Source organism: Lissotriton vulgaris, chromosome 1_1, assembly GCF_964263255.1.
Source record: "Lissotriton vulgaris chromosome 1_1, aLisVul1.2, whole genome shotgun sequence".
NCBI classification, from domain to species: Eukaryota; Metazoa; Chordata; class Amphibia; order Caudata; family Salamandridae; genus Lissotriton; species Lissotriton vulgaris.
The window spans coordinates 1,669,931,247-1,669,953,846 of record NC_141685.1 but is presented as its reverse complement, the minus strand read 5'-3'; the positions used below and the strand labels follow the sequence as shown (position 1 = coordinate 1,669,953,846).

The 22,600-nt window shown below is 42.4% G+C and overlaps 2 protein-coding genes across 2 annotated transcripts in view; both read left to right on the top strand.

Annotated features, from left to right (window-relative positions):
* Window positions 1–18,166, top strand: part of LOC147751034 (urocortin-3-like) — a 201,459-nt gene extending 183,293 nt beyond the window's left edge. Inside the window, exon 2 of the mRNA XM_086937606.1 lies at window positions 17,374–18,166. Coding sequence (XP_086793732.1) covers window positions 17,389–17,850 — 462 coding nt within the window. The 5' untranslated portion in view covers window positions 17,374–17,388 and the 3' untranslated portion in view covers window positions 17,851–18,166. The remainder of the gene's footprint in view (window positions 1–17,373) is intronic.
* On the top strand, window positions 8,615–9,076 carry LOC147751035 (urocortin-3-like). The gene has a single exon (XM_086937588.1). The coding sequence runs from the start codon at window positions 8,615–8,617 to the stop codon at window positions 9,074–9,076; it is 462 nt and encodes a 153-aa protein (XP_086793714.1).
* Window positions 18,167–22,600: the final 4,434 nt, after the last annotated feature.

Below are 22,600 nucleotides of genomic sequence, written 5' to 3'. Positions count from 1 at the left end.
GCACACGTCGTTCTTTTGGACTTCCTACATTCCTTTTAGATATCACGCAAGATAGAAATCTCTCTGCTTAGCCTAGTGTGCCACCTGGCTGGTATTTTGTTGATTCTTTCTGTCTTTGCATCCAGATATACAATACAACAAGTAATATTACATCTACAGCAGTAAAATCTTATAATGGTACTATCATTGGAGCCTTGTGCTTTTCGAAACCCGAAGTGTACTTGCCTGTATAACCAATTCATGTAATTGTGTGTGTCTAAATTGCAAACCTGCCATAAGACACTTAACGTGCCGATTTATGTGTGAAAATGCAGTCTTTTCACTTGTTTAAGCATGAGTTTGGAGTGATATTTGGCGCTGCACCCACACGCACGGTCTGGTTCCTGGCGCACATAACCATGGCTGCAGCGCACAGAGACCCCACACTGCCGCACACAGAGGAAAAAAATTAGAGGGAACATTGATTGGGATTAAAAATTGTCTCGGGCACGCAAAAAAAGTGGCCCACATTTGCATATTGCTTTTCCTCAAAATACTGCTTTAGAGAAATTTTATTTAAAAAAAGGGGGTGAGGGGTAAAAAAATGCACGGATTCGTGTACACTGGTGAAACACACCTGAAAACAAGTGAGGCCACTTTTGCTCAGGCCCCCTCCCTGCCCCCGCTCAATCAGCATATATTAAAGAGCCGGGCCGGAGAGAAAGGGACGGACACCTCTGCCGTTGATGAAAGGGAGGTAATGGATGCTCATCCACATACAGAAAGACCACTCGGGCACCCACTGGGCTGCTAGCGGCATTGATCAATGCAGAAACCGCCCAAATCGGCCCCCAGGCTACTCAAAAAAGCAGCCCACATCTGGAATTAGGATACCAGCCCCTCGGGCATTGCCCGATTGCCCACGTTACCAATCCAACGCTACGGCCGTCTCAGGCCGGCCAAACCCTCGCCGGCAGTGTAGCTCTCGCCAACCCCAGCTACATTGCTGGGGTTGGAGAGAGCAACCATAGACAGACTATCCTCGCACGCTAATCAAGAGTGCTCAGGCCGATCCTGAAGCTGCTCTTGCAAGCAGCTTCAGGATTGGCTGAAGGGCAGGCTGGGAGACTGTGCCTGAAAAACAGGAAGGAACAGCGGAGCGCGATGCGGCTTGCTGAAGATACGTTTTAAAAAATATTATTATTATTATTTGGTATTCCCCGCCCTCTCTTCGTGACCCCTATGCCACCCCCTCACCCGCCCGCTCCGCCACTTGTAGCAAATACCGGCTGCTACTGTCATACATTGAGAAATGTTTCAGCTGAATTGTGAACGTTCAACATACAGAGTTAGAGAACGAATTGAACTTTGAGGTACAACCTATCCTCAAACTGCTGAGTCTTAGAAATGAATGATTATTTGTAATGGTTGGGAACAGATTTCAAGGTATCAGGTAAACCGTTTCATGGCAGTTCCCTTTTATCCCATTATTTTTTAGAGTGCATTCCACTACAAATATATGTAGAAATATTCAAATATTAAGGACTTCTCATCTTATTTTTTTAGCTCTCCGGGCTGCCAGTCAGTTCAGCTGTTGGCCTGGAGTTCATGAACGAAAGCATGGATACGAACAAACAAAATGGAATCCACTCTGGGAGTGGTGGTGGTCCCTAAAGTGATGGGGAACACACAGTATTGTTTAAATGCCCCTCACACACCAACAGGCCCCTTGGTGTCATGCTTCATCATCAGGGCCTTCGCACCCCTCTACGGGATGCGTCGTGCTACGACTCACGGCTATGCAGGAGCACTAAGTAGTGAACTATGTGAGGGGGTGTGTTTTCTAAGTGAGTGAAGTGAGGTGAAAAAGTGAGAAAATTAAAAAATACCTGGCACGTAGGAAAAAATAATTTATTACGTCCTCGGCTGGTATTGTTAAAAATGTGCAAAGTGGGGTTGTAGGTATACGAATTAAGGTATTACAACCAAGGTGTCAACATGTTTCGGAGCGCAGGGGCTCCTTCTTCAGGACAAGGATAAGCACGTATCCTCACCTTACTCACATGAGAAATGCAAAGTGTTTAAAAAGAATTACAAAAATGTGTAATGTACTTAACAATGTTATAAGTCAGTTCAGTTGCGCCCAATAGGCGTTGATGAGAACCTGTGGAGAAAGCATAAAAACACAATGGTTCAAAGACTAAGAAAAGCATGATTTTCTTAGTACACACGGTTATATAATAGAACCCAAAAATGAGGTTCCAAAACCTGTAAGAAAAACATTCAAAAAGCGAAAGTTTAGAAAGGGACAATACACAGATATACACAAACATGCAGTCACAATGTCGAAACTCTCCCTGATTCAATAGAAAGAGAACCATGGGAAAGGATGACAAGATCAGGGCTTACTTCTTGCTCTCAGTCCGATAACCTCATGAGCCTATGCGTAGTATTGGGGGGATCCTTCCACAATGCTCAGTAAAGCAACCTAAAAGGTGTTAAAAAGTATGACTCAGTTGTCTATATGAGCACCAGCCAGTATAAAGCACGCAGATAGTACTAGTAGTTACGGCTGTTACTCACGGTTACAGCACAGCTATTTGCCTGCCTTCCCCTCAACGCTGCTCCGATGAAGTGAGCGGTTGTGGGTGGCGGTGTGTTATTTATACTCATCTGATTGCCAATTAGTGAGTAATACTGGCTAATGGAATCAGGAAACCTGCCCATTTAAGGAGTTTTGGCCTCGGGATCCGGAATTGCGTGACCAGTTCAGTGTCAGCCGCACATGTGATAGTGGCAACAGTAGCAGTAGTCTGCGCATGCGTGTCACAGGAAGTGAAAGCGCATGCGTGAAACCCAGACGTTTTTCTCGAAAAAACAGACTGAAATGAAAGATGGTAAGATACCATATCATCTTAGAAGGTTCCATGGAATAGAATCATTGAGGCCGGTGGTGTCAGTTCCAAGGCAGTACACCCACCGTTGCTCTTTTTCGAGGAGTCCTACCTCCGAAGGTAACTGTTCGATCACCGTCCAATGTAGCTCATTGACACAGTGTTGATGCTCAAGAAAATGGGTTGACATCTTTGTTGTTGACTTCTTGCACCTGATGTTGCTCTTGTGCTCATTTATTCTCACTTTTACTGGTCTCGTTGTCATTCCCACATATTCTTTTTCACATGGACATGTGATCAAATATACAACATTTTTGCTGTTGCAATTTGTAAATGCACGTTGATCCCAGTTAGTGCCATTTGAAAAAGTGAGACTGTTGCTTTTTTTAGTAAGGTGACAACTGTTACAGTTACCACAAGGGTGGTGACCCTGTACCCCTTGTAGTCTTGGCTGTTTTTCTCTTGCTGGAGGTGGTCTCGTATGGACAAGCATGTCCTTCAAGTTCCTACCTCGTCTGTGCGCAAACAAGAGTTTTTCCAGAGCTAGGGTGCCACTTGTAAGTATACGCCAATGTTTATTGACTAGTTTGGTAACTTGGTTGCTTACTGGGCTGTATGTAGTCACACAAACTGTTCTTTCAGCCTGGTTATCTTTTATAGAAAGCCCAATTTCCCCTATTTTTCCCCTTAATAAATGAATACAGACAAGAAACTCGTTGCTTTCTGTCTGTATTTATCTGTAAAAACAGTCAAAACAGAAAACTGGGAGCCTTAATTGTAATCAGACAGCTGTGCACCACCAATATGGTGCATTTTGATTGGCTTTTAGTCGATCATTATCTACTCATGACATTCATGGCTAGTACCTTAGACAAGCCTTTTAACAGAATCAACACATTTGTCACCATGGCTTCTTCACCTAACACTTACCTGTGATGATCACAGAGTTCTAAGAAAGAAACAGAGTGTTCACCTATATCACCGAACGTCCCCTCAAAGGAAGACATGACGCTGGGGAAAACAGCTTTAGACCCACATACATAGAACAGAGGAGAGGAGAGTCAACTGACAGGCTGCTTTTAGAATACATGTTTCACTCATAAAGCCAGGTTTATTTCTAAAATGTATGATGAGGATATTTGAGAATTTTACAGAAAACATGTCCTCATTTTAGCTTTCTGGAACACTAACTATAATTCCCATGGCAAAACGAAATCCCTTATTTATTGTTCATTTAATGCAGCCTCCTTTGCAGGATGTGCTTTTATTTCTGTAGCTCCTATTACAGCAAAAAAAAAACTCCAACGCATCCAGAACGCATCAGCCAGACTCATATTAGACATCCCGCGTAAAGAACACATTTCTGGTCACCTGAAAAACCTCCACTGGCTCCCCGTCAATAAGAGAATAACTTTCCGCCTCCTCACCCACGCACACAAAGCCCTTTACGAACTTGGACCCGAATGCCTCAATACACGTCTTTCCTTCTACACCCCCTCCCGCCAGCTTCGCTCTTCCAACCAAGCCCTCGCTGCTGTTCCCCGCGTCAACAAAACCACCATGGGAGGAAGATCATTCTCCTACCTAGCGGCCAAAACCTGGAACTCCCTTCCCTTGCACCTTCGCCTCACTCAAAACCACCTAGCATTCAGAAAGCAACTTAAAACTTGGATATTCGATAAGTAATTCCCCACCCATCCCCAAGCGCCTTGAGACCCTCTGGGTATGTAGTGCGCTATATACATTTTTTTGACTTGACTTGACTCTGTTGGAAGAATATGTTTTACTCAGCATATTAGACTTTTTCTCACATGGATGAGAAGGATATTTGTGAACCTATAGAAAGTGTATCCTCATTTTAGCTTCTTAACCACTCACCATAAAATCTTGAGCTAAAACAGTTTCCTATCAATGATTGCGATTCCAGCAGAGCATCAGCATATTTAAGAAGTTGAAATCCCATACAGCTCACCCACAATTACTAATGTTATTATGGCCTCACTAATAAACTATATATTGTAACTAAAATCTATTATCATCCTTTCTGTATGCTAGTTTTTCTGACAAAAATAGGTATGCGTCTCATAACCTTCCACCTAAATTGTACCCCCAAAAAATACAACCTTAAATTTCATTTAAAATTGTAAGGGTTTGAATTATAACAGCAATATATATGATATTATAATTCCGTGCGTGTGGTTATTGAGCGGGGTGGAGCAGGGACCCAAGGCAAAGACTTCACCAGAGTCAATAACTACCTGTGAATGCCCTCCTCTTTGGATATTACTTTATAAGTGCCCGCTATAAAGAAAGTCACTTCTTGGCCAGAGGATTGGGAGGGAGTATGGATGGTGTATTATTTAAATTGCCTCTGAAGACTATCACCCTTCGGTCAGAAATGCGGCTATTTTGTGGTTCATTTCACGCATTTTCAATGTGTCATGGCTTGTGATTTTTTCCTTTCACAACACGGCAACCCCACTCTCACTACTGCCTCTCAGCCTGTCCGTCTCTTCTCTGTCTCCCTCTTGCAGTCTCTTTCTCTCTCTCGCCCCTTCTTTGTCCTCTTATAGACAATTCCTTTACGATTGATTCCTGGTTCTCTCTTTTGTCGTACTCTCTGCGCTAAATGCTACAGATCCTGGCCTTTGGTTGTGAAATGTAAGCCTCTGTGTTTCTAATAAAAATGTGCCAAATAGAAGAGACTAACCTTGGCGCACACTCTGAACAGCAAATAGAACCAGTAATATGTAATATGTGCATCCATTCTTACTGTAAGTTCGCTTGCTTTTTTTTCCTATAGGGAAACAACTCCATAGGAGCCTAGCCAGACCGTGTAGTACACTCGAAAGTCCACCAGAGGATACTGTCTGATAGCACAACATCGAAGGCTCAGTATACCTCTCATATCCACCGTATGTTTTCTTAGGCCTTCATAAAATTCCATGCAGGCGCACCAACAAGTCCGTGATGCATACATGCCAGCAGACCCCATTCGGGCAGAAGACTCACGATTTTTTAGCCCAACATGGCTTTAATTGAGCTGTCTCCCGCCTAAAATTGCCTCGGCTTCCATGCAAGTCTTTGGGTAAAATAAATTCCCTGGATATGTGTGTTTTTTTGACTCTCCCTCTTTGTAGCGATAAAATGTTGGAATGTATAATTGATGGCCCGCTGTTTCCACCTGCCTTTAGTAGAAATAAGAAACAATATGAACTTGCTGCTAATGGTGACAGAAGAAACCGGATCTGATCTCATTCAAGCTAAGAACAATAGACCATGCCCACCTTATAGAACTCTAATATACGCAGGGCGGTGCCACGGGTGCAGCCGCACCTGTCGCTGACCTTGGGGTTGCTATGTTGAGAAATAATAGGAATTTAAAAAGCACCCGCTGCAGAGTTTCTTGTGTATTCAGACGATTTCAGTCAACAATAAAAATGTCAATGTAACTCTGGTGATTAATGTTCCTGCCAGAGAGAGATCTGAGTTGTATCTAGTGGCATCAGGAGCTGCCCGTGTAGGTAAGAGCGTTGGGGCAGGGTGGGGAGTCGACAAATGGTGACGAGGGAAAATAACATTTAAAAAGAAAGAAAACGGCTTACCTTGTATTCTCAAGGGACGCTCCTGATTTCCACCCATGCTACAGCAGCAGAGAAGATCAAGATGATTGCGGCAAACAACATATTCCACGCAAATCACCGTCACTCAGTAGGTTACTGGATTTGTCACATATCCATTTGTTACTTAAAGTTCACAAATTAGAACCATAATAAAGCATCAAAGAGTTTCATGCAAACTGCATGGTATAGGTCACAATGTTACGTTTTGTACAATTCTTACATTATCCAATTTTTTTTTATAAAGGTGTACATTTGGGTAGAACTATATTCATATTAGTAAAGCTAACCACTGCGGTAAGTTTTAAATTCTGAGTTTGTGCTTCTCCAAAAACTCATCTGTGTTGAAATTATAGACAAAACACTCTTAAAATAAACTTCTACCAGTATCAGTGACATGTGACTCCTACACCTTGCACTCCTCATTATCTCATGTAACATTTCCTATAGACCGATTTACACACATATGAATCACTGTCTCCGTATAATGTGTGTGAAGTAAAGTGCTCTGACACCCAACATAGGTTTGAGTACCGCTATAAAATAAATGAAAAGCATGTGAGAGAGGGGCTATGGAGAGATGAGGGGCACTGGTGGAGCCTGGTAGTGAGTGAATTCATGGAGAAGGAGGTTTTTCTTGGAGGGTGTCAACAAGGATTGCCGATTTGGGCACCATTGGTGCTAAAGCCGGCTCTGATTATAAGAATTAAGAATTTTCATACCCGCAAATATTCTTACACCACAACCCTAAATAATTGTATATCTGACCATTCCTCCCTCTAAGCCATTCTCTGTAAGGAATAGCATGTACACCACTTCCCACCAAAAATCTTTTATCAGAGACTCTGCTGCCCATACCCTTATAAATACGGAAGTCCAGCCACACCTGCTTCCTTATACTTCTATATTTATTACAACAGGATTCTGACCAAAAACACTCCAACAAAAACGATTGCTACAAAAAAGGCTCTATGATCATTGTATGTGTTGCTTCCTTAGCTAAAAAAGTTCCTGCAAAGCATTAAAAAGAATCTGCTGGCAAATGTCTATTGAGTGCAGGGCATAATTTGTGGTAAGAGTGCACCGCGTTGCGACTCAGGAAAAGTCTGATTCCTTTTTTAAATACCAGAATTCGGACCAAGATCTTTCCAGAAAACCTCCCTTGCGTCCGTTTTCCTCTACAATGTTTCTTGAATTCTAAGATGCATCAGTACTGATGTACCACTTGTGAATGAATATACTCTAGACGTCATCTATAAGCTTTAGAAGGCATTCTTCCAGTGATTGAAGGAAGAAGGTACTACTAATAAGAACAGAGTTCCATTACTTCTATTTTTGCTGGTGCATATTTCCCCTGCATCTCAGAACTATTTCCAGTTATGATACTGTTGATTTTACTGTTAAACAACACCTCTTGTTATTTTATCACTGTAATAGGTACGGTTTGAAGGTTAATGTTTCACTTGTGTTTGTGTGAAATGTAATTTATTTTCCCAGCACCCCATCTCTACCTTTTCACTCTACCCCGCTCAGAATCTGTCAGTCACAGTCTCACTGTGTTTGCTGGTACACTTTGCCCTTGAGTTCAACAGTGCTGTTTCTACCCTTTTGTTTTAAGAAAGTTATCCTTTACTTGCCTCGTCTGAGACCTGAGAACTGTTGTATTTTTCCTGTGTTAACATCACTAGCACAAACCGTCTGTTTGCAGTTGTTGGTCTGCTTCTGTTCTGCACTGTTAACCGTGGTGTTCACTTTCAAGAAGACAGGTAGTGACCGGAAATATTTAGCACTATTCTTCTCACAGCTGTCATCTTCACTCTTTCTATCACTAACATTTGAAGGCAGATTATGGCTTTCTACTATTTATATGTTCAGGGTCGTGGCAGTGGGGATATCTACCAGTTTTCTATTGACAAATGCAATTTCTAAGAAAAAGATAGGTTTCTAACTCCCCATTCCGGTTGACAGTAAAACTGTAGGAACAGTGTGTGCCCTTCAACAGTGTGTGTCCGATTAACGAAGGCCTTTTGTTATATTCTACAAATGTGTCTCTTTTTTCCTGGTCACCATTGACATTGTCGTCTCTCCTCTAGTCCTCCTCCAAAGTTTCAGGCTGCAACGATGCCTCGTCCCGGGCTCTTTCTTCTTTTGATAATGCTGTGTGCTGCTCGAACCAACATCTCCTACAAGGTCTACAAAGCCGAGCCCCTCTTCAGCTCCATCAACGAAGTCCTCTCTGATGCCAAAAGGCGACACTTGGAGGAGGATTCATTGCTGAGCAAGAGAAGCTTAGACTACCTCCCTGGTGAGGACCTTCTCTCTGAAAATGAGGAAGAAGATGACAAGGACAAGGAGAAAAGGCCGTTCCCAGGGGCCCGCTACAAATATGTCTCGCAAGCTGAGCTGAAGGACAACGTGTACCAGAACAAGGCAAAGAGCGACCGCCGAACCAGAGTTGCGCTCTCGCTGGACATTCCCACCAACCTCATGAACATCCTCTTTAGAATCGCCAAGGCAAAAAAAATGCGGTCGAAGGCCGCAGCCAATGCCAAGTTCATGGCCAGGATTGGTCGAAGGAAGTGAAAGCCAGTCTTAGAATAAATAAGCAGACCATGATGGGCGTAAGATGAGATAAGACTGATTGTACAGTTGTAGGGACACACCATGAGGAACCCTTTCTCGATAGAGTCTGTTTTCCACATCCCCTTCTGTGGAGGTGGAAGAACTTTCTGTTGTGCAAATGGTTCCCTCGGTGCCGTGTTTTCGGTCCTAAAAAGCTGCATTGTGTCATTCACCATCTCTCCTTTCGCGACCAGGTCAGGGATGTTGTCATGTCTCCATTTTCTTCCATGCACCGATGTTTTTAAAGTCCCATTCTAGGATGCAGATGTATTTCATTATTATTAATAATATTACGTTTGATTTTTTGGTATGCAGGTTGGGATTTGAAAAATGTTTGTAAAAAAACTAAAACGATTATTAAAAAAAGTTTGCATCATTTCATGTGGTAGTTTTAATTGAAATGACTGCTCCGGTAATTGTGATTTGCCTTGCAGTCAAGTACAAACCTCTTGCATCACACAACAACTATCAAAACATAATTTTCAATAAAGTATTGAATTAGCAGTCTAAAACAACCACAACAACGAGATATTCAATTCCATTGGTTTGCAGATAAGCACCGAGATAAAATAAAAGTAGCCACATTTGACAGGCTCACAGCCTCTCCTCAGCTCAACACAAATTGTAACTGAAGATACCGCAGTGCAGCAATAACCAACAACCGCGGGTAGGTTGGGAAGGAGGCCGCTTCCCAAAAGCTCTTACACCTAATTAGAACCGACCAACCGGCTGCAAAGCCACAAAACAAGCCAGGAAGCACCTTTGATCCTTCTAAGGGTTTCACACAGTGTGCAGTGCTGTTCAGCTGTGTAGTATTGTGTTCTGTTGCATACCCTACGATCCAGTGCAACGTGACCATCCCGTCGAGGGCTGCTTCGAGCTGTATACCACCATCAGCCATTTACAGGGACATGGAATCTCGTGGCTTCCAAAACCGCTGAGCCTCTGGTATCTCTAGCCTGTTTCCCTAACCGCTGCTCTCCCTCTCATCCCTGTCACTTTATAGAAGCTCTCCAACAGCCCACTGGGGAAACCCATTGTGCCAAGCCAGCAACCTTGAATTCCCTCAACTTCTACGGAGACCCTAAAGATGCAGCAGCTCCCACTTCCTCGTCCTTCCTCACTCAGCCATTCCATCCTCCCCACATGATCCCACCTATCACCATCCTCCTCTTCTGCATCTCCATCCTCACAGTTACCAAATTTTATCAATGCCATTTCCTCACCACTCACCCACCAATCCCATAGCATCTTCCACCCATTCTGATGATATATCAGCGCCCTTTCAAAACTCCCAGCTACACATCTCCACATTATGTTTCACATACGTACCTTAACAAAGTACCAATCTCACAATCAGATCACCCGGGCCTGCCTGGAAGTGCCAGGTTCAGCTATTATTAGACACATTTTATTACTGACTCCTATTGCATCCAACTACTCCCCTCCTCTCCCAGTCCCAGCCAACGTATGAAATATTCCATGTCAGAAATGTATTGTGATAAATAAAGAGAGTTCTGCCTTCACTCTTCCCAAAAATATGATACCCTGGCAGCGCTAGCTCCTTGAAAATATGCCCCAGTGTGTTTTTATTCCTCAGCTGTAGGAGTCAGAAGGACTAGGCACTCCCACTGTCTTGAGGATAAACGCCAATCTCTGTTTAAATGTGAACACCCTAACACTGAAATCTGTTGCATCTTCTTTTTGGGAGGCTTCTAAGTATGGTCAATTGAAAGTAAAAGGGTTTGGGGTTCACCCAGGATATGTTCTTGATCTTTAATACATCAGCAGCGGCTCCTCCGCTATGGTGGAGTATCGTCCCTAACACTTGTTTTATTTCTTCTTTCCGGAAAAATAAAACACTTGTTTTGTTTCTCCTTTGCGGTTGTCTTGGGAGCGGTGCATGGGTGGTGACAACAGTGAAGGGAGTGATGTGTGCACTGCCTTCACTACACATAATGGTTTGGGCGGCCGTCTCAGACTGGCCAAACCGTCGCCTGCAGTGAAGGTCTCTCCAACCCCAGCTACATTGCTGGGGTAGGAGAGAGCAGGCATAGACTCCCAGTCTGTCCTCGCCCGCTAATCAAGAGTGCTCAGGCCAATCCTGAAGCTGCTCTTGCAAGCAGCTTCAGGATTGGCTGATGGGCAGGCTGTGAGCCTGTGCCTGAAGAAGAGGAAGGAGCAGAGGAGCGCGAAGCGGCTTGCTGAAGATACGTTTAAAAAAAAATAATATTATTATTTGGTATTTCCCCCCTCTCTTCGTGACCCCTATGCCACCCACTCACCCGACCGCCCTGCCACTTGTAGCAAATACCGGCTGCTACTGTAATACATTGAGAAATGTTTCACCTGAATTGTGAATGTTCAACATACAGAGTTAGAGAACGAATTGAACTTTGAGGTACAACCTATCCTCTAACTACTGAGTCTTAGAAATGAATGAATATTTGTAATGGTTAGGAACAGATTTCAAGGTATCAGGTAAACCGTTTCATGGCAGTTCTCTTTTATCCCATTATTTTTTAGAGTGCATTCTACTACAAATATATGTAGAAATATACAAATACTAAGGACTTCTCATCCTATTTTTTTAGCTCTCCGGGCTGCCAGTCAGTTCAGCTGTTGGCCTGGAATTAATGAACGAAAGCATGGATAATCATTTGTGAGAAAGCCTAATTTCCCCTATTTTTCCCCTTAATAAATTATTACAGACAAAAAACACGCTGCTTTCGGTCTGTATTTATCTGTAAAAACAGTCAAAACAGAAAACTGGGAGCCATTATTATAATTAGACAGCTGTGCACCACCAATATGGTGCATTTTGATTGGCTTTTAGTCGATCATTATCTACTCATGACATTCATGGCTAGTACCTTAGACAAGCCTTTTAACAGAATCAACACATTTGTCTCCATGACTTCTTCACCTAACACTTGCCTGTGATGATCAAAGAGTTCTAAGAAATAAACAGAGTGTTCACCTATATCACCGAACGTCCCCTCAAAGGAAGACATGACGCTGGGGAAAACAGCTTCTAACCACATACATAGAACACAGGAGAGGAGAGTCAACTGACAGGCTGCTTTTAGAATACATGGTTCACTCATAAAACCAGGTTTGTTTCTAAAATGTATGATGAGGATATTTGAGAATTTTACAGAAAACATGTCCTCATTTTAGCTTTCTGGAACACTAACTATAATTCCCATGGCAAAACGAAATCCCTTATTTATTGTTCATTTAATGCAGCCTCCTTTGCAGGATGTGCTTTCATTTCTGTAGCTCCTATTACAGCAAAATGGCATCCAGGAATTCCTTGACTTTTCCATGAAAATAGACTGTTTGCATTCTAGGTGCTCTGTAGACCTCTGTGGTGATGCTGCCATACAACACAGGGGGATCCGCTGAAAGGATGTTGCTTTTGTTGGAAGAATATGTTTTACTCAGCATATCAGACTTTTTCTCACATGGATGAGAAGGATATTTGTGAACCTATAGAAAGTGTATCCTCATTTTAGCTTCGTAACCACTCATCATAAAATCTTGAGCTAAAACAGTTTTGTATCAATGACTGCGATTCCAGCAGAGCATCAGCATATTTAAGAAGTTGAAATCCCATACAGCTCACCCACAATTACTAATGTTATTATGGCCTCACTAATAAACTATATATTGTAACTAAAATCTATTATCATCCTTTCTGTATGCTAGTTTTTCTGACAAAATAGGTATGCGTCTCATAACCTTCCACCTAAATAGTACCCCCAAAAAATACAACCTTAAATTTCATATAAAATTTTAAGGGTTTGAATTATAACAGCAATATATATGATATTATAATTCTGTGCGTGTGGTTATTGAGCGGGGTGGAGCAGGGACCCAAGGCAAAGACTTCACCAGAGTCAATAACTACCTGTGAATGCCCTCCTCTTTGGATATTACTTTATAAGTGCACGCTATAAAGAAAACCACTTCTTGGCCAGAGGATTGGGAGGGAGTATGGATGGTGTATTATTTAAATTGCCTCTGAAGACTATCACCCTTCGATCAGAAATGCGGCTATTTTGTGGTTCATTTCACGCATTTTCAATGTGTCATGGCTTGGGATTTTTTCCTTTCACAACACGGCAACCCCACCCTCACTACTGCCTCTCAGCCTGTCTGTCTCTTCTCTGTCTCCCTCTTGCAGTCTCTTTCTCTCTCTCGCCCCCTTCTTTGTCCTCTTACTGAAAATTCCTTTACGATTGATTCCTGGTTCTCTCTTTTGTCGTACTCTCTGCGCTAAATGCTACAAATCCTGGCCTTTGGTTGTGAAATGTAAGCCTCTGTGTTTCTAATACAAATTTGCCAAATAGAAGAGACTAACCTTGGCGCGCACTCTGAACAGCAAATAGAACCAGTAATATGTAATATGTGCATGTAAGTTTGCTTGCTTTTTCCTACAGAGAAACAACTACATAGGATCCTAGCCAGATTGCGTAGTACACTCGAAAGTCCACCAGAGGGTACTGTCTGATAGCACAACATCGAAGACTCAGTATACCTCACATATCCACCATATGTTTTCTTGGGCCTTCATAAAATTCCATGCAGGCGCACCAAAAAGTCCATGATGCATACATGCCAACAGACCCCATTCAGGCAGAAAACTCACGATTTTTTAGCCCAACATGGCTTTATTTGAGCTGTCTCCCGCCTAAAATTGCCTCAGCTTCCATGCAAGTTTTTGGGTAAAATAAATTCCCTGGATATTGTGTGTTTTTTTGACTCTCCCTCTTTGTAGCGATAAAATGTTGGAATGTATAATTGATGGCCCGCTGTTTCCGCCTGCCTTTAGTAGAAATAAGAAACAATATGAACTTGGTGCTAATGGTGACAGAAGAAACCGGATCTGATCTCATTCAAGCTAAGAACAATAGACCATGCCCACCTTATAGAACTCTAATATACGCAGGGCGGTGCCACGGGTGCAGCCGCACCTGTCGCTGACCTTGGGGTTGCTATGTTGAGAAATAATAGGAATTTAAAAAGCACCCGCTGCAGAGTTTCTGTGTATTCAGAAGTTTTCAGGCAACAATAAAAATGTCAATGTAACTCTGGTGATTAATGTTCCTGCCAGAGAGAGATCTGAGTTGTATCTAGTGGCATCAGGAGCTGCCCGTGTAGGTAAGAGCGTTGGGGCAGGGTGGGGAGTCGACAAATGGTGACGAGGGAAAATAACATTTAAAAAGAAAGAAAACGGCTTACCTTGTATTCGCAAGGGACGCTCCTGATTTCCACCCATGCTACAGCAGCAGAGAAGATCAAGATGACTGCGGCAAACAACATATTCCACGCAAATCACCGTCGCTCAGAAGGTTACTGGATTTATCCTTTTGTTACTTGAAGTTCACAAATTAGAACCTTAATAAAGCATCAAAAAGTTTCATGCAAACTGCCTGGTATAGGTCACAATGTTACGTTTTGTACAATTCTTACATTATCAAATTTGTTTTATAAAGGGGTCCATTTGGGTAGAAATATATTCATATTAGTAAAGCTAACCACTGTGGTAAGTTTTAAATTCTGAGTTTGTGCTCACCTGTGTTGAAATTATAGACCAAACACTCTTAAAATATACTGCCTACCAGTATCAGTGACAGTGACTCCTACACCTTGCACTCCTCATTATCTCATGTAACATTTCCTATAGACCGATTTACACATGTATGAATCACTGTCTCCGTATAATGTGTGTGAAGTAAACTGCTCTGACACCCAACATAGGTTTGAGTACCGCTATAAAATAAATGAAAAGCATGTGAGAGAGGGGTTATGGAGAGATGTGGGGCACTGGTGGAGCCTGGTAGTGAGTGAATTCATGGAGAAGGAGGTTTTTCTTGGGGGGTGTCAACAAGGATTGTCGATTTGGGCACCAATGGTGCTAAAGCCGGCTCTGATTATAAGAATTTTCATACCAGCGAATATTCTCACAACACAACCCTAAATAATTGTATATCTGACCATTTCTCCCTCTAAGCCATTCTCTGTAAGGAATGGCAGGTACACCACTTCCCACCACAAATCTTTTATCAGAGACTCTGCTGCCCATACCCTTATAAACACGGAAGTACAGGCACACCTGCTTCCTTTATACTTCTATATTCCTTACAACAGGATTCTGACCAAAAACACTCCAACAAAAACGATTTCTACAAAAAAGGCTCTATGATCCTTGTATGTGTCGCTGCCCTGGCTAAAAAAGTTCCTGCAAAGCATTAAAAAGAATCTGCTGGCAAATGTCTATTGAGTGCAGGGCATAATTTGTGGTAAGAGTACACCGCGTCACGAATGTAAATAGAAAGAGAGAACACCCTGCCTTAGGATATAAAGGCCCTAGCCAAAGGGTCCAACAGATATATGTAAAGGGGTGATTCGCCTAGGGGTTGACAATACACATAACAATCACATGGTCAAATCAAAAATAGACTGTACAGTTCATGTTTAGAAATATATATATTTTTTTATTATTTTTAAGGATAACAGAGATATAAATATAAAGTTTTTTTTGTATCACATGTATATATAAGTCATAAATAAGACAGACATAGATAAAGGAACAACATGATTAGGGGAATTTTATCCTACCCAGTAACGGCCACACTTCACACACTCTATCTCTTTCACTTCAATCTCTACCCACTCTTTCTCATTTAGTATCATTCACCATTCATACTACATTCGTTCTTCTAGTCCTGGCGAGTACAACACATGGTTGTACTCGCCAGGACTAGAAGAACGAATGTAGTATGAATGGTGAATGATACTAAATGAGAAAGAGTGGGTAGAGATTGAAGTGAAAGAGATAGAGTGTGTGAAGTGTGGCCGTTACTGGGTAGGATAAAATTCCCCTAATCATGTTGTTCCTTTATCTATGTCTGTCTTATTTATGACTTATATATACATGTGATACAAAAAAAACTTTATATTTATATCTCTGTTATCCTTAAAAATAATAAAAAAATATATATATTTCTAAACATGAACTGTACAGTCTATTTTTGATTTGACCATGTGATTGTTATGTGTATTGTCAACCCCTAGGCGAATCACCCCTTTACATATATCTGTTGGACCCTTTGGCTAGGGCCTTTATATCCTAAGGCAGGGTGTTCTCTCTTTCTATTTACATTGGTTTTTCCCCCCTACTACCTGCCTATATCCTAAAGCTACCCTCGGGGAACCCCCTTCTTTGTCTACACCGCGTCACGACTCAGGAAAAGTCTGATTCCTTTTTTAAGTTTCAAAACTCGGACCAAGATCTTTCCAGAAAACCTCCCTTGCGTCAGTTTTCCCCTACAATGTTTCTTGAAATCTAAGATGCATCAGTACTGATGTACCTCTTGTGAATGAATATACTCTACACGTCATCCATAGCTTTAGAAGGCATTCTTCCAGTGATTGAAGGAAGAAGGTACTACTAATAAGAACAGAGTTCCATTACTTTTATTTTTGTTGGTGCATATTTCCCCTGCATCTCAGAACTATTTCCGGTTCTGATACTGTTGTTTTTACTGTTAAACCACATCTCTTTTTATTTTATCACTGTAATAGGTACGGTTTGAAGGTTAATGTTTCACTTGTGTTTGTGTGAAATGTAATTTATTTTCCCAGCACCCTATCTCTACCTTTTACTTCTACCCCGCTTAGAACCTGCCAGTCACAGTATCACTGTGTTTGCTGTTAAACTTTGCCCTTGAGTTCAACAGTGCTGTTTCTACCCTTTTGTTTTAAGAAAGTTATCCTTTACTTGCCTCGTCTGAGACCTGAGAACTGTTGTATTTTTCCTGTGTCAACATCACTGGTACAAACCGTCTGTTTGCAGTTGTTGGTTTGCTTCTGTTCTGCACTGTTAACCGTGGTATTCACTTTCAAGAAGACAGGTAGTGACTGCAAATATTTAGCACTATTCTTCTCACAGCTGTCATCTTCACTCTTTCTATCACTAACATTTGAAGGCAGATTCTGGCTTTCTACTATTTATATGTTCAGGGTCGTGGCAGTGGGGATATCTACCAGTTTTCTATTGACAAATGCAATTTCCAAGAAAAAATAAGTTTCTAACTCCCTATTCCGGTTGGTAAAACTGTTTGAACAGTGTGTGCCCTTCAACCATTTGTGTCCGAATAACAAATGCCTTTTTCTATATTCTACAAATGTGTCTTTTTTTTTCCTGGTCACCATTGACATTGTCGTCTCTCCTCTTGTTGTCTCCAAAGGTCCAGGCTGCAACGATGCCTCGCAACAGGCTCTTTCTTGTTTTGATAATGCTGTGTGCTGCCCGAACAAACATCTCCTACAAGGTCTACAAAGCCGAGCCCCTCTTCAGCTGTCTCAACGAAGTCCTCTCCGATGCCAAAAGGCGACACTTGGAGGAGGATTCATTTCTGAGCAAGAGAGGCTTAGACTACCTCCCTGGTGAGGACCTTCTCTCTGAAGAGGAGGAAGAAGATGACAAGGACAAGGAGAAAAGGACGTTCCCAGGGGCCCGCTACAAGTACATCTCGCAGGCCCAGCTGAAGGGGAAAGTGTACCAGAACAAGGCAAAGAGCGACCGCCGAACCAAATTTACACTCTCGCTGGACGTTCCCACCAACCTCATGAACATCCTCTTTAATATCGCCAAGGCAAAAAACATGCGGGCGAAGGCCGCAGCCAATGCCCAGTTGATGGCCCAGATTGGTCGAAGGAAGTGAAAGCCAGTCTTAGAATAAGCAAATCGGCCATGATGGGCGTAAGATGAGACAAGACTGATTGTACAGTTGTAGGGACACACCTTGAAGAACCCTTTCTCAATAGAGTCCGTTTTCCACATCCCCTTCTGTGGAGGGGGAAGAACTTTCCGTTGTGCAAATGGTTCACTCGTTGCTGTGTTTTCGGTCCTAAAAAGCTGCATTGTGTCATACTCCATCTCTTAGCTACCTGGCTCCGCTCCTTTCGCGGCCAGGTCAGGGATGTTGTCATGTCTCCATTTTCTTCCATGCACTGATGTTTTTAAAGTCCCATTCTAGGATGCAGATGCATTTAGTTAATTATTATGAATAGTATTAAGTTTGAATTTTTTTTGTATGCAGATTGGGATTAAGAAAAAAAAACAAAAAAAAACGAAAAGGATTATTAAAAAAAGTTTGCATCATTTGATGTGGTAGTTTTAATTGAGATTACTGCTCCGTAATTGTGATTTGCCTTGCAGTTAAGTACAAACCTCTTGCATCACACCATAACTATCAAAACATAAGTTTCAATAAAGTAATCAATTAGCAGTCTAAAACAACTACACCAACGAGATAATCGATTCCATTGGTTTGCAGATAAACACCAAAATAAAATAAAAGTAGCCACATTTGACAGGCTCACAGCCTTTCCTCAGCTCAACACAAATTGTAACTGAAGATAGCACAGTGCAGCAATAACCCAAAACCGCGGGTAGGTTGGGAAGGTGGCACCTTACCAGAAGCTCTTACACCGAATTAGAACCGACCAACCGGCTGCAAAGCCACAAAACAAGTCAGGACGCACCTTTGCTCCTTCTAAGGGGTTCACACTGTGTGCAGTGCTGTTTAGCTGTGTAGTATTGTGTTCTGTTGCATACCCTACGACCCAGTGCAACGTGAACATCCCGTCGAGGATTGCTTCGAGCTGTATGCCACCATCAGCCATTTCCAGAGACATGGAATCTGGTGGCTTCCAAAACAGCTGAGCCTCTGGTATCTCTAGCCCTGTTTCCCTAACCACTGCTCTCCCTCTCATCACTGTCACTTTATAGAAGCTCTCCAACAGCCCACCGGTGAAACCCAGTGTGTCAAGCCAGCAACCAGGGCCGGACTGACTACCGAGCAGTTTGGAATGCTGCCGAGCTGGGGGTTGATTCCACTGTGGGGGGGCTGATTTCGTTCATGGAGACCTGCGTGTGCTTCGAAATATTTAAGCTGTACAAAAGGGGGTGGTAATGGACGGAGCATCTGAACCAATCAAACACTCACACCCAGTCAAAAGATCTGGGTTTAATCCATCACCGTTCTTTAGCCCACTCTGCCACCCCAGTTCAGACATGGCTATATGTAAATCAGTCTGACCCTGTGCCTCATGGGAACAGTCCAGCCCGAACTGCCAAGCCATGCCTTCCCTGGACCAGAAACAAGCTTACGAGGACCGGTTTCTGGCATTCCACCCGTCTTCAGCCCGGCTTGCTTGAATCCCCAGCTCATCAGCATTCCAAACTGCCCGGTAGCCAGTCTGGCCCTGCCAGCAACATTGGATTCCCTCAACTTCTCCAGAGACCCTAAAGATACAGCAGCTCCCACTTCCTCATCCTGCCAAACTAAGCCATTCCATCCTCCCCACATGATCCCACCTATCACCATCCTCCTCTTCTACATCTCCATTCTCAAAGTTACCAAACTTGATTAATGCCATTTCCTCACCACTCACCCACCAATCGCATAGCATCTTCCACCCATTCTGATGATATCTCAGCGCCCTTTCAAAACTCCCAGCTACACATCTCCACATTATGTTTCACATACGTGCCTTAACAAAGTACCAATCTCGAAATCAGATCCCCTGGGCATGCCTGGAAGTACCAGGTTCAGCTATTATTAAACACATTTTATTACTGACTCCTATTGCATTCAACCACTCCCCTCCTCTCCCAGTCCCAGCCAACGTAGGAAATATTCCATGTCAGAAATGTGTTGTGGTAAATAAATAGAGTTCTGCATTCACTCTTCCAAAAAAAATGATGACCTGGCAGCGCTAGCTCCCTGAAAATATGCCCCAGTGTGTTTTTATTCCTCAGCTGTAGGAGTCAGAAGGACTAGGTTCTCCCACTGTCTTGAGGGTAAACGCCATTCTCTGTTTAAATGTGGACACCCTAACACTGAAATCTGTTGCATCTTCTTTTTGGGAGGCTTCTAAGTATGGTCAATTGAAAGTAAAAGGGCCTGGGGTTTACCCAGGATATGTTCTTGATCTTTAATACATCAGCAGCTCCTCCGCTATGGTGGAGTAGCGTTGCCGCCCCCACCACCCGAAAAACAACAGGTAAGGAAAAATAAAACACTTAGGGAGTGGTGTGTGCACTGCCTTCACTGCACATGACAGTTTGGACGGCCGTCTCAGGCCGGCCAAACCGTCGCCGGCAGTGAAGCTCTCGCCAACCCCTGCTACATTACTGGGGTTGGAGAGAGCAGGCATAGACAGTCTATCCTCGTCCGCTAATCGAGAGCACTCTGGCCAATCCTGGAGCTGCTCTTGCAAGCAGCTTCAGGATTTGGTTACAGGGCAGGCTGGGAGCCTGTGCCTGAAGAAGAGGAAGGAACAGAGGAGCGCGAAGCGGCTTGCTGAAGATACGTTTTTTAAAAAAATATTATTTTTTGGTATTCTCCGCCCTCTCTTCCTGACCCTTATGCCACCCCCTCACCCGACCGCCCTGCCACTTGTAGCAAATACCGGCTGCTACTGTCATACATTGAGAAATGTTTCAGCTGATTTGTGAACGTTCAACATACAGAGTTAGAGAACGAATTGAACTTTGAAGTACAACCTATCCTCAAACTGCTGAGTCTTAGAAATGAATGAATATTTGGGTAAACATCACTTACAACGCAAGCATTACAACGCACTACCTTTACATCGCAACCATTACAACGCAAACCATGACAACGCATTGCGCTGGGGGGCGCTCTAGGATAGGGAATATATTTAATTTACTATCCAACACCTTCCCTACTATCCACGGGGACTGGAGTTGGAATAGTAAATTAAATAATTCACTATCCAGCGCCTAAAAGCACTATGCGTTGTAATGGTATGCGATGTAAAAACCGCGTTGTAACAACAGGCGTTGTAATAGCCTGCGTTGTAACGTCATAGGGCCGATTATTTGTAATGGTTGGGAACAGATTTCAAGGTATCAGGTAAACCGTTTCATGGCAGTTCCCTTTTATCCCGTTATTTTTTAGAGTGCATTCCACAACAAATATATGTAGAAATATACAAATATCAAGGACTTCTCATCCTATTTTTTTAGCTCTCCGGGCTGCCAGTCAGTTCAGGTGTTGGCCTGGAATTCATGAATGAAAGCATGGGCAATCATTTGTAGAAAGCCCAATTTCCCCTATTTTTCCCCTTAATAAATTAATACAGACAAGAAACTCGTTGCTTTCTGTCTGTATTTATCTGTAAAAACAGTCAAAACAGAAAACTGGGAGCCTTAATTATATTCAGACAGCTGTGCACCACCAATATGGTGTATTTTTATTGGCTTTTAGTCGATCATTATCTACTCATGACATTCATGGCTAGTACCTTAGACAAGCCTTTTTACAGAATCAACACATTTGTCACCATGACTTCTTCACCTAACACTTGCCTGTGATGATCAAAGAGTTCTAAGAAATAAACAGAGTGTTCACCTATATCACCGAACGTCCCCTCAAAGGAAGACATGACGCTGGGGAAAACAGCTTTTTAACCACATACCCTAAAATGCATATTTATTTCAGTGTGCTTTAAAATAAACCTCTCACACACTAGCAGCATGGCATCATGGAGTGCCCCACCTAATACCAATGCTAGTGTTGTTAGTGTTGTAGATGTTTAGTTCCAACTCTGCGGTGAGAGTAGAGTAGAATAGAGGAGAGTCAACTTACAGGCTGCTTTTAGAATACATGTTTCACTCATAAAGCCAGGTTTAATTCTAACATGTATGATGAGGATATTTGAGACTTTTACAGAAAACATGTCCTCATTTCAGCTTTCTGGAACACTAACTATAATTCCCATGGCAAAACGAAATCCCTTATTTATTGTTCATTTAATGCTGCCTCCTTCGCAGGATATGCTTTCATTTCTGTAGCTCCTATTACAGCAAAATGGCATCCAGGAATTCCTTGACTTTTCCATGAAAATAGACTGTTTGCATTCTAGGTGCTCTGTAGACCTCTGTGGTGATGCTGCCATACAACACAGGGGGATCCGCTGAAAGGATGTTGCTTCTGTTGGAAGTATATGTTTTACTCAGCATATCAGACTTTTTCTCACATGGATGAGAAGGATATTTGTGAACCTATAGAAAGTGTATCCTCATTTTAGCTTCGTAACCACTCACCATAAAATCTTGAGCTAAAACAGTTTCCTATCAATTATTGCAATTCCAGCAGAGCATCAACATTTTTAAGAAGTTGAAATCCCATACAGCTCACCCACAATTACTAATGTTATTATGGCCTCACTAATAAACTATATATTGTAACTAAAATCTATTATCATCCTTTATGTATGATAGTTTTTCTGGCAAAAAAAAGGTATTTGTCTTACAACCTTCCACCTTAATAGTACCACCAAAAAATACAACCTTAAATTTAATATCAATTTATTAGGGTTTGAATTATAACAGCAATATATATGATATTATAATTCTGTGTGTGTGGTTATTGAGCGGCG